Source organism: Amphibalanus amphitrite, unplaced genomic scaffold, assembly GCF_019059575.1.
Source record: "Amphibalanus amphitrite isolate SeventyFive unplaced genomic scaffold, NRLGWU_Aamphi_draft 000568F_arrow, whole genome shotgun sequence".
In the NCBI taxonomy this organism is placed as follows: Eukaryota; Metazoa; Arthropoda; class Thecostraca; order Balanomorpha; family Balanidae; genus Amphibalanus; species Amphibalanus amphitrite.
The window spans coordinates 115,765-126,827 of NW_024882062.1; the positions used below are offsets into that span (position 1 = coordinate 115,765).

The 11,063-nt window shown below is 54.6% G+C and overlaps 1 protein-coding gene across 1 annotated transcript; it reads right to left on the reverse strand.

Moving 5' to 3' along the window:
* Window positions 1–1,030: 1,030 nt before the first annotated feature.
* Window positions 1,031–3,739, reverse strand: LOC122394009 (ubiquitin carboxyl-terminal hydrolase 16-like). Its single transcript, XM_043390532.1, has 2 exons — window positions 2,084–3,739; window positions 1,031–1,840 (listed from the first exon to the last, which is right to left on the reverse strand). Exons 1-2 carry the CDS (start codon window positions 3,737–3,739, stop codon window positions 1,031–1,033), a joined length of 2,466 nt encoding a protein of 821 aa, XP_043246467.1.
* Between the last annotated feature and the right edge of the window lie 7,324 nt (window positions 3,740–11,063).

Genomic DNA, 11,063 nt, shown 5'->3' on the forward strand with positions numbered 1-11,063 from the left:
TGAAAAAAAGTTCGGCTGAACCAGCCCCACGGACGTATAAATAAACTGGACCCGCAACCACCTCCATTCAGGTGAAGCCGACGAGGCGCCATTTTACGTTGCCAAAAAACCGTGCTCTGGAAGGTCATCGAGCCAATACAATTAGAATTGCGTCCAAACGCATGATCGGATCGAGATGCTGGTGGTACCGTTCGACGGGTAATTCCTTGAGGCAGGTGATGATGGATGTCACATGTCACCCGGTGTCACATGGCGCGTGCCACGTGCCAATAAACTTACAAAGGGCAAAAACCTTTAAGCGACGCCTCAAATCAAACGAAGGGCGGCACAGGTGCTAAACTCACAGGTCACATGTCCCAGTGTTCGACCACTAACATATGGTATGCTCGGCATCAGGGGGTGCGGAATGCACGCGCTAGTGGCGAAAAACATGTTTTGAGGAGGCATCCTCCGATTCCGGAAAACCTTGACCTAGGCACACCAAATTTGGCACACTGACACTACTGGACACGCGCTTTAAGGTGCTGTACAAATAAGCGTGCTGGGGTACACGGTGCACGTGCTGTGCACGTGCAAACCTTTTGATGTTGCACTCAGGGGGGTACGCTCCGGCTGTTTAGCATTACGAAAAATGGTGACAGACGTTTGTGGAGGATTGTCGACGAACTCTTGTTCCGCGAGCGGTACTTACACGCTAGCGGAAAATTCACCAATCAGCGCTCAGCAGTACTCGACGCTGATTGGTCCGACGCTCGTGACGAAATTGTGGGGGACCACAGTTTTTCTCTATGGACCCGAATAGGCTTTTGGATTTCGGAGGGGTTTCGTTTCTTTAAAATGATATGCTATTTCGAGCTGTTTTCGAGTTGAAATATATTTCTTATGACTGTCAGCTATATAATATGAACACACATTAAAGCAAATTCAAAAACGACCTTTCCGAAATCACACCTCGGTCAGACTGAGGGACACGATTCGCGCGCCGTCACAGCCCCGTGCACAGAGCACCATCCCAAGCTACCGCAGTCGCTTACACAATTCGCTCATAGAACAGCATGTAAGCTTGCGCCTTGAGCACCTTGTCCAGAGTCACCTCTGTGACGTGCGTGTCACTCACGTAAAACCACCGCCCGGCCTCCGGCTGCGGCTCCGGCTCCGTCTCGGGCTCCGGGGCGGGCTGTTTTTGATCCGTCTGTGACTCCTGTGGCGCGGCGGCGGGGTCCTCGCCCTCCCCGTCTTCCCGGCCCTCCTCTGCGGGCCTGACCGGGGACGGTCCGTCCGTGGTCTCCGGTCGGGTCTGCTCGGCGCGCTGCCTCGCCCGCTCACACGCCACGGCGAACGCGTCGGTGACGAGTGTGGTGAGTCGCGCAGGGTTGACGGTGAGCTGGTCGTGACGGCGGCGCACGCGCACGTAGGCTGTGTAGTGGCCGCTGGTCAGTCGACCGCTGTGCTCAACGACACCAAACAGCGAGTAGAGCACCCGCCGCTGGCCGGCCCGCATCTGAGGCAGGTCCTGGCTGATGGAGGAACAGAAGGGGGCCAGATCGAGCCGCTCGCCGAACTGCACGTGCCGGTTCACCTTCCGCAGGCTGAAGCTGCACACCTCGAACCGCTTCAGGTGGATGGTCAGCACCGGCGGCGGACTGTAGATGAGCAGCTGCTTGCTGGCGTTGCTGTATACTGTGCCGAGTTTCTTCTCAGCTGCTTTTTCAGCCGCCGTGAGCCGTTTGTTGCGCAGCTCGGTGCAGTTGTCGCAACCGAGCTTGTTGTTGCCGATGAGCAGCTCGGGCGCCGTGTACTGGTTAAGGCAGGTGAGCAGGCTGCACTCGCCAGCGGCCGCCTGGTAGCGCGGCGCCAGGGTGGTCAGCGCTCGACTGAGCCACTCACAGCGGCTCAGCGGCGGCGGCGGGCCGTCCGAGGGATCAGCCGCCGGTGAGGGGGTCCCCGTCCCTTCGGCCGGGGCAGACTCGGTTGGCGCGCAGGTCCCGCCGTTCGGCGCAGACTGGAGTTCGCCGCCGTCCGCCACCCCTGTCGTTGAGCTCTGGCCGTTCGCCACTGCCTCCGTCGGCACACCGCCCGGCACCTCACCGGGTGACGGCGACTGGCCCTCCCGCGGGGCCTCCTCGGCTGCCCTTCCGCAGTGACCGTTCGGAGCGCCCAGACTGTTCTCATGCGCCTCCACAGCCTCTCCGCAGTTCTCCGCCGGTACAGAGCTCTGCTTCTCCCCCACCTGGTCCGCTCCCGCCGTCTCCGGCGCACCGTTCGGGGCTTTGTCAGCACTCTCCCCGACCAGTGGCACCAGCCCGGCCGGCGCCGCGTCCGCCTCCACCGGTGACGACGGCCGGCCGTTCACCGTCAGCGGGCCCGGCTCGTCCCCACACGAGTCCGCAGCGGCCGCGGCGCCGGCGCTGTCCACAATCAGCGCGCTGAGCCGCTCCGAGAGCTCCTCCGCGGCCAGGTCGGCCGGCGGGTCGGGGCTGACCGAGGCAGGCGGCTCGTCAGCCGGCGGGTCGGGGCTGACCGAGGCGGGCGGCTCGTCAGCCGGCGGGTCCGGACTGACTGAGGCCGGCGGTTCGTTTAGCTCGTCTTCCGTCGAATCCCCACTGACCGAGGCCGGCGGCGGGTCGAGCTCCGACAGCAGGCTGAAGATGATATCTTCGGCGGCGGGCAGCGAGAGGTCGAGGAAGGGCTCCATGCGGTGTGTGCAGGCCATGCAGGCCTGACACACCACCAGGCTGACCAGCTGGCCGCTGAAGATGGAGTCGATGGTCGTATGCGATACCTGGTGGCCCAGCGCCTTGGCACGCGCCTTCATGTCGTCGGGTACTTCCTTGGGGTCGGCCTTGGCCGGCAGCCCCAGACCGAGCAGGATCTGCTTCTGGTGCCGCCGGAGATCCTCAAGCCGCGCCTGCTCCATGAGCGCTCGCAGCAGCTCGTGTGCGTCCTGCTGGTCGCAGCCCACAAACTGGGGCACCTTCAGGGCGATCTTTCTGAGCAGATGACTGGGGGAGACGGTGGAGCCGGTGCCCGTGATGTGCATCTTCTTGAGAAAGTCGCACAGCGAGGCGGTGATGGGCCCGCCCTCCGGCAGCACCAGCTCCATGGTCTCGCCGTCAGCGCTGACTGTGACCTTTCGTCCTGGGCGGCTGCTGATGTCTAGGTAGTGCGTCAGGTAGTGGCATTGGCTCAGACACTGCAGCACCGAGTTCAGGTAACACGAGTTGCCCAGGTTGATCAGACCCTTGACCTTCGGAAGTGACTCGTTATCACAGTCCGCTTGAGCCTGTTTCTCCTTAGCGGAGGCGCCCTTGGAAGACTTGGGAGGCGGAGTGTCCTCCTTGGATGGCGTGGCCCCGGGACGTAGAGTTCCCTGCTTTTTCTTGACAAACTGCACAGCTTCGTGAAGTTTCTTATTACTCTTCAGTGACACTTTCTCGTTACATGTGAAACACCAGACGCCCCAGTCGGCGGCGGCATTGACGGCCAGCGTGTGCGAGTCGGAGCGCGGCGTGTTAAAGTGCTGCGTGGCGTGCCTCGCGCAACCCTGGTGGCCGCACTGCATGCACAGCCAGACGCCGTGCGGCAGCTGCGCGCCCGACGGCACCGACCGCTCCTCCCCATCCGCGGGTGCCGTGCACGGGGTCGGCACCTTCTTGTCGCAGGCGCCGATCCGCCGGTTCGACTTCAGCTGCCGCTTAATGTCAGCCAGACTGACGCTCTTGCCCACGTGCTGGCACATGCTTATACCATTGTTGGGAAGTCCCATGTTCAATGGATCCAGTATCTCCTGTTCTGCTGGTCTGGTCGTAGGAGACGTGGTGGTTGGTAGCTCCGGTGGGAGCTTTGCTTCGGTGCCAGTTGAGTTTGTGGGTGGCCATGGAAGTGATTTTGGCTCAATGTTGGCTCTGTGACTCGGCCTTACATTGACGCTCGCAAGTCGAACGGCTGTGGCGTTGCCGCGCACCACCGCCACAGACACGCGCTGCATGAGGCGTTCAAAGTCCCGTCGGTCTCCTGTGGTCTTCACAATACGGCGGCCGAGCTCCTTCAAGAAGGAGTAACTGTCCGGGCCGAGCGCTCCGGATGTCTCTACGGCGACAGGGCGGAACAGATAGCGTCGACTTATGTCGGCATAGCGATGGCGCTTACGCCTCTCGGCGACGGTTGCAGCTGAGCTCGCACGGGCCGCGGATGCCTTGACTGACGAAGCGCTGAACGTGTCGACGCAGGTAGCGTCCCAGACGAGGCACTTCCCTTCTGCATAGGGGAAGGTCGTCATGCCGTCAGGGCGACGTCCGTCTCCGCGGTCTAAGCCGGCCGGCTCGAGAACAGACGTCATTCCAGCGGTTGATAGTCCACGCTTGATGACGCTGTTGAGTTCCGCATGGCGTGGGAACCGGCCAGCACTCATCTGGCAGCACAGGCAGTGCAGGCCTCGCTCGTCAATGTCGGCTCCACAGCGGCAGCGGTGAGGAGCACATATATCTGCTCCCACCCGCAGGGCGACGGCCGTCCGCAGGGTGTCAGGGTCGAGCAGCGTGCCCACGCTGGCGGCTGGGAAGGCGTTCAGCCAGGCACCAGAGTGTGGTTGTGCGGCAGCTCGGAGTCGGGCTCGGTCAACATCGGTTTTGCTGTCTTCCAGCAGCCGTTCACTGATTCTTGCTGTCTCAGCTCGATCCCATTCTCTTTGGTAGCGCCGCCTGTGCGCTTCCGGTGGAGGCAAGCCTGTGCGACGCTCCCACTCTGAGATCAAGCACCTCGTTAGCTCACTGACGCGATTAGCGGCGGAGCCGTTAATGGATGCGATCGTGTCAGCGGATGCTACTTGAGATGCGAGGTGAGCAGGAAGGGCAACGTCTGTTACTCTCCTTACGCCTAGCCCACCGAGGCTGATTGGCAATGTCGCTTGTCGCCATGAAATGTCACGCAGTTGGACGTTTGTGATCACTTCCATGCCACGGCGAACTGCTTCGTCAATCCTGTTGAGCAGGGCGGGGTGGCGGTAGGCTGGAGAGCTTCGAAGAAGGTACAACAGGCGAGGAAGGGACACGTAGTTCTTCAGTAGGAAGAACGCCTGATGTGCCTCGTCCAGAGCCTGAAGGCGCTTGATAAGCTTCTCTACCAGGAGCTGGCCTTGTAGAAGCGCACGTCTTGTTTGAGCGTCATGTACAGGCGCACCAAGCAGCTCTAACTCATCCACGGGGACTTCCCGGATGTCGGGAAGAACACTTTGCAGCATGTGCAGGGCGCTGAGCTTGGTATCGTCGGTGAAGCCTCCCAGGAAGGTGACTTCACACTTGCCTGCGTTTATGGCGAGCCCCACTTCGCTCATTTCTGCCTTCACTTGTTTGATACTGGAGATGACGTCAGATGGTGGGCCAGCCAGCGTTCCATCATCCAGGTACCAGGTGTTTATTTCTGTGTCTGGAGCCCTGGTGGCAGAATCCACTGTCAGAGAGAACAGCAGGGAGCTCAACGGATCGCCTTGCTGGACTCCTGTCTGAGAAAGGATTTTACTGTCGCCGATGAAAAGTGGCGCGGCGTTGTTGTAGCCCTGCCATACAAACGGGTATATCTCTGGCGCACGACTTTTCACAGCTTCCAGCATCGCATCTCTGCGCACGGTGTTGAAGGCATTGGAGATGTCCAGCTTCACGATAACTCTGCTGTTTTCGGACGCTTCGCATTCGTCGATGTATGCTCTGGTGGCGTGTACTGCCGCCTCGCAGCCGTTCCTCGTGGCCACACCAAGCTGTACTGGTCGCAGCTGAGCTCCGATGGCCGCCGAGACGGCCGTGGCGGCGACCTTGCCTGCGATTCGGCGATACACACTGCCGACAGCGATGGGACGCAGGCCGCCGTCCTTCTTTCGAAGAGCAATCAGCGACGCGCCAAAGAAAGCTGGTGTTGCGCATTCCGGAAGACGGCCGCTGAGCGCCAAGTTCGTGAGCGCTGTCAGAGCTGTGAGTAGGCGAGCTCCAGCCTCGGCGGTGTGTTTAGTGAGGAGGGAGCGCAGGTGGGCGGGGCGAATCCCATCCAAACCTGCACTGGAGCTCGGCGGAAAGGAGTTGATCGCCTTCAAAACGTCGGCCTCGGAAGCCACTAACGGCACGTGGATGTCGTCAGGTAGCGGAACGTTTCGCAGGTCAGTGGGCGGTTCTGGGTGCTTTTCTTGCATCCTTTTGATGACTTCTTCTGTTGGAGATGCGAAGGAGTCATCTGAGGTCAGAGCTCGTAGCGCTCCCCGGGTATCGCCGTCCGTCAGTTTCGAGGCCACGCGTCGTGACATCGCTGTCATCTCGCCCACCGGGCGATGTGCATGTGAGCGTTTGGATGGTTTGGAAGGACGGACCTTGTTGGTGTCACTGTTCTGTGATAGGTTTAGGCGCACTTGTGTGGCCAAAGAGGTCTTTTCTGCTGTTCGCGCTTCTCTGTTGATACTGAGCGTAGAGTATCCAAAGCACGTGAGCCTGCGCCACGCTTCCTCAGTGCCCTGTTCGACAGCGTCGTTGATAAGGTGAGCAAGCTCGTCTGCTACCGCGATACGCGCTCCTTTTGGGATGTGCGGTAGAACCCGACTGTTTTGCTTCAAAGTAGCGATTTCTGTAGCAATGTCGCATAATTGTGTGAGCTTTGGTACTGAATTCGGACAGTTGTCTCCGAATCGACAGGTGGCACACCGTCTTCCCAGTTTCACGCAGCGGCAGGTTCTACACGGGTTAGATACGCACTTGCAACAGCGAGGTGTGCTTCCACCCATTGTTGCGCGTCCATCCTCTGGTGAGATAAGTGTTTCGTCGCTCATAACGCTAATAGCAGTGCAGGCAGAAAGTCAGATTCATTTTATCGAATGTTTTCATGCATCGAACTCCTCAGTTTTGAAGTACTGTTGGGTGATCGAGACATGTTCCGAATAATCTAAGGTGTCTAGCTCAAAACGTCACGTTCTTGAAATTCAAAACAGCATGAGATTTGCTTGCGTGCTTCAAAAATGATATAAAAGAGAACATCATTAACGTAGTCATTTAATCCGAAATTGTCGTCCAGCGATGCTGTTCTCCCGGCCCATGAAAGAAAATACCTTGCACAGCAGCGCAGTGATCAAGATAGTCGATAAAAGGGGCTTGCAAGATCAGACAACCAGGTTGAAAGTGAGCGCCAAATCTCGTCTTCGACCCGCCACGGATGTCACATGACAAACGAAGTAGGGTAGACCGGGGCAAGTCGCCCCGCCGAGGTAAAACGCCTCACCGATGTTTCTCGGAACTGGCAGGGTTCTGGGGAAACATCATCTCTTCTATAAAACGTGCACTATATGATCATTATATGAGCAGACTGGAAAGAAATTGTGATGACTCTTTCGGGAGATATAGCTAAAAATGTGTTTTTTGAGTGATTTTTATGTTTTGTTGTCAGATTATGAATCATGGCGTTCTTTTATGGTCCACATTAGGTTAACGACTTTTATGTATTTTGAACAACTATTGTCTGACGCTTATCATGCCGGGTTGGTTCGTGTTAAATTATGTCTTACTGGAGTGCAATGCGTTGTTCTCTGACCGAACTACGTGATGGGGTAAAACGCCCCAGAAGGTCGCGGGGCAAAAAGCCCCTGGGGCGTTTTACCTCTTGTGTTGTTGGGGCTACCCACTTTCTAATGTTCGGTAGCTGGCGAACAGTAAGTTTCTATGCCTTTATGTGTATTTTTCTCAGCAACTGGATGGCAAAGGAAGTATTTTGTTAACATTTGCATTGCAATAATTTATTATTTGGTCTTATGAGGTAGGTGAAAAACCTGCTCATACAACAGTGTCATATGCTGAGCACCTGAAAGGATGGAATGTGCTAACTTCAGTGCCGTGCCTCCAGAGGTCTAACGGACCTCTCACATAAGATTTAGCCAACTACCATGTTAAATCTTTAATCTAAGGTATGGGGCTACTTGCCCCAGGCCGTGGGGCGTTTTGCCCTGGGGTTGGGGCAAAATGCCCCATTTGCAGTTGCTTCACAAATCACTTCCTAGCTTGGAGTCCGATCATAAGTGAATCAATTTGAGGGGTGCAATTTAAAGTAAAATGTCCAAAGAACGCATTGAGCACAAATTTGGCCTTTCAGGTGATGTGGGACAAAATTTATGTAGCAAAATAAATTATCTGGGGCGTCTTGCCCCAGGCTACCCTACTCTAACTCAGTATTTAATTAAAAATGAACACAATATTTTCGGCCACATATCTGTTATTAGGTTGGCGTAAGTCTCATGCAAACTATATGAAGCAAACATGAAAGAATTCCAAACAACGAACCACTTACTGGGCAGTGGCCCAGTCCGTGGGTCCGCAACCAACGAACACCAAATGGTGCTATATGCTATATAATGGCACCATAAAATCATGATTTTAATCAATATTACCGATGTAATATGAATATCGGCCGAAAAGACATGCTGTCATGGCACGGACTGCACTGCCCTGCGGCTGATGTGGGGCCCCTCCCCTAGTGCCAGCGTATGGTAATAATGGGTTGACGAAGGGTTATTGGAGACTCTTAGAGCCCCATCAGCATTCAGTATAGGGTCATCAGAGGCCGGGAACGTCCATCAGGGGTCTGAGTAGGCCTGTCATAGGAGCATACATGACACATCATGGCCCATGGGTCAATGTAGATCCATTAGGGGCCGTTGAAGGGCCATCATTGTTCAGCGTGGGCTCGCAATTACCTCTGATGGACATATGCCGTGCCCCGATGGACTAACGCTGGCCCCTGATGAACCATCACCAGCCCCTGGTTGGTCTACAAAGCCCCCTGCTGGGTCTAAATTGGTCACTGATATGCCCAAATGGGCCACTGAGAAACCCGTACAACATCCCCTGACTGCACCTGCTGGACCAGTGCCGTCCCCTCATGGGCCCACCACAGCTCTTGAATGACCTTTTCAAGTCCCCTGAAGTGCCTTTATTGGCCTAAATGGCCCCTGATATGGCTTATGTGGTCCCTATTGGTCCTATAGGTATGGCCCCCATGAGCCCTCAACGTCCCTAGACAGCCTTACATTATATGCCACTGGGCCCTGTTGGGTCAGCACCGGCCCCTGATAGGCTTGCACTGGACCCACCGGGTCTATACCGACCCATGAAGGGCTTATGTCGAGCCCTCATGGGCCTTCGATGACCACACGCCGGCATGTGTGGCACTGGCCCCATCATCAGCAGTGGTCCGTCTATCCCATGTACTTACGGTCTTTTTGGCCGATGTGACACCGGTAGTTTATAGAAATGTCATGATTAAATGTCGTTATTACACAGTCAAAAGTCCCAAAAAGAATATCCAAGCTCAAAAATGGCCTCAAACCCAACAAAAACTGGTATAAATCCCCTTCAAAAGCCGTAAGTCTATTAAACGCCATAGGGGAATAGCTGCAGTCCCCCGCAATTTCGTCACGAGCATCGGACCAATCAGCGTTGAGTATTGCCGAACGCCGATTGGTCGATTTCCGCTAGCCTGTAAATGCTGCTTGCGGATATAGTTTTGAACAAAAGAGGGTCGCGGCTACTAATTATCGCTTGTCACCACTTTTTCGTCGGGAGCGTTCTACCTGGTTTATATAGCCTTGGTTGCACTCCTGGGCCCAATCTTACCAATGCCGTGGATGCAGATGCCGTGGATGCCTACCACGGCGGCTGATCCACGGCACTCCATTTACCCAATCTCACCAATGCCGTGCCACGGCATTTCTATTCACGTCATTTTGCCCACGGTACAATTCAGCGCCAGCAGAAAACACGCAACGTGATTGGTCAATTCTTGCCACCTTCGCTATCGGAAATTGTGCGTATTGCTTGTGAACAAGTATAGCTCTCTACTTAAAGTTTTGTCGGGCGTTTATTTGTTTTAGAGCCATACATATGCGTGAAGGATAAGTTATTTGTGGAAAACGTGATGGCAAACTATGAAAAACTAAAGCCTGCCTAAAGAATTCTCCTGAAAAGCGGATTACTGGCCTAGTAAACTTCCGCGAGGACATTCTCGCGCTGAGAAAATCGAGTGGATTAGATTTCAACTTCGTTTCGCTGCTCATCATTTCTATTTACTTGCTGTTAAGATATTGCAACAATTTTGAGATAAAATTATTGAAGTACCGACCTAGTGATAGCTCCGCTGTTGTTTCTAAGACATTGGAATAATGCAATTGAAATGCAGCTCGTAAAGTTTAAACTTTGGGTACATGCACCCGGCCAGCTCAAGCTATAGCCTTATTTGCTGCTTTTTACGAGCACGATAACAAAAAAAAAATACTCAAAATATTGAAGAAACCCGTCTACATCTCAAAACCATAACATATCAAGAAAAAGGCATTCAGTTCAGAAGTCAGATTGAGACGCATGAAGACAGCATGCTCCGTAGCTGTCTGTGCCAGACAGAAAGTGGTAAAATATCATTGTGAGTGCTGATACTTGTTTGACAAGTTTACGGTATTTGATTGTTTTAAATATTTACTTAGAAATCATGAAGGATGTTTGTGAGACGTCCCGACGGGATGAACACTGAAACACCCATATTATAGCATACAGGCGCGGATACAAGGGGGGGGCCATGGGGGCCATGGCCCCCCCCCCTTGGCCGATTTTTTTTCAAAAATAAAATAAAAAGTTAAAAAGTTAAAAAGCTGAAAAGGGGGCCTCCTGAAAATAAAGTGGCCGAAATCCGATGAGTTTTTTTTTAACCTACCCACTTAGTTATTTCTTAGAAGACTAGCTGAGAAGACTTCTTTGTTAGAAGATTGGTAAAGCTTTTCATAACTTGGAGGTCTCTTATACTCACAGAGATGACCACTTTTACAGGGCCTCCTAACCTGCACAGAGGGCCTCCAAGCCTGCACAGATGTTGAGATGTTGCCTGAACAGCTAGATAAGCTCAATAGACGCGGTTTTTTTTTTTGGGGGGGGGGGCCAACAAGTGGGAAGATGGGGCCTCCAACAGGTGGGATTATGGGGGGGGGGGCTCCTGGTTTCTAATGGCCCCTCCCTTGGAGATTTTCTGGATCCGCCCCTGATAGCATATATAGA

Bases quoted from the DNA above. Each gene is read 5' to 3' on its own strand.
- LOC122394009 (XM_043390532.1), bottom strand. From the start codon at position 3,739: ATGTGCCAGCACGTGGGCAAGAGCGTCAGTCTGGCTGACATTAAGCGG. The intron at 1,841-2,083 runs GTGCCGGGCGGT...CCGCGCTACCAG, and splicing joins AGTCGCCGTCACCCGGTGAG to GCGGCCGCTGGCGAGTGCAG.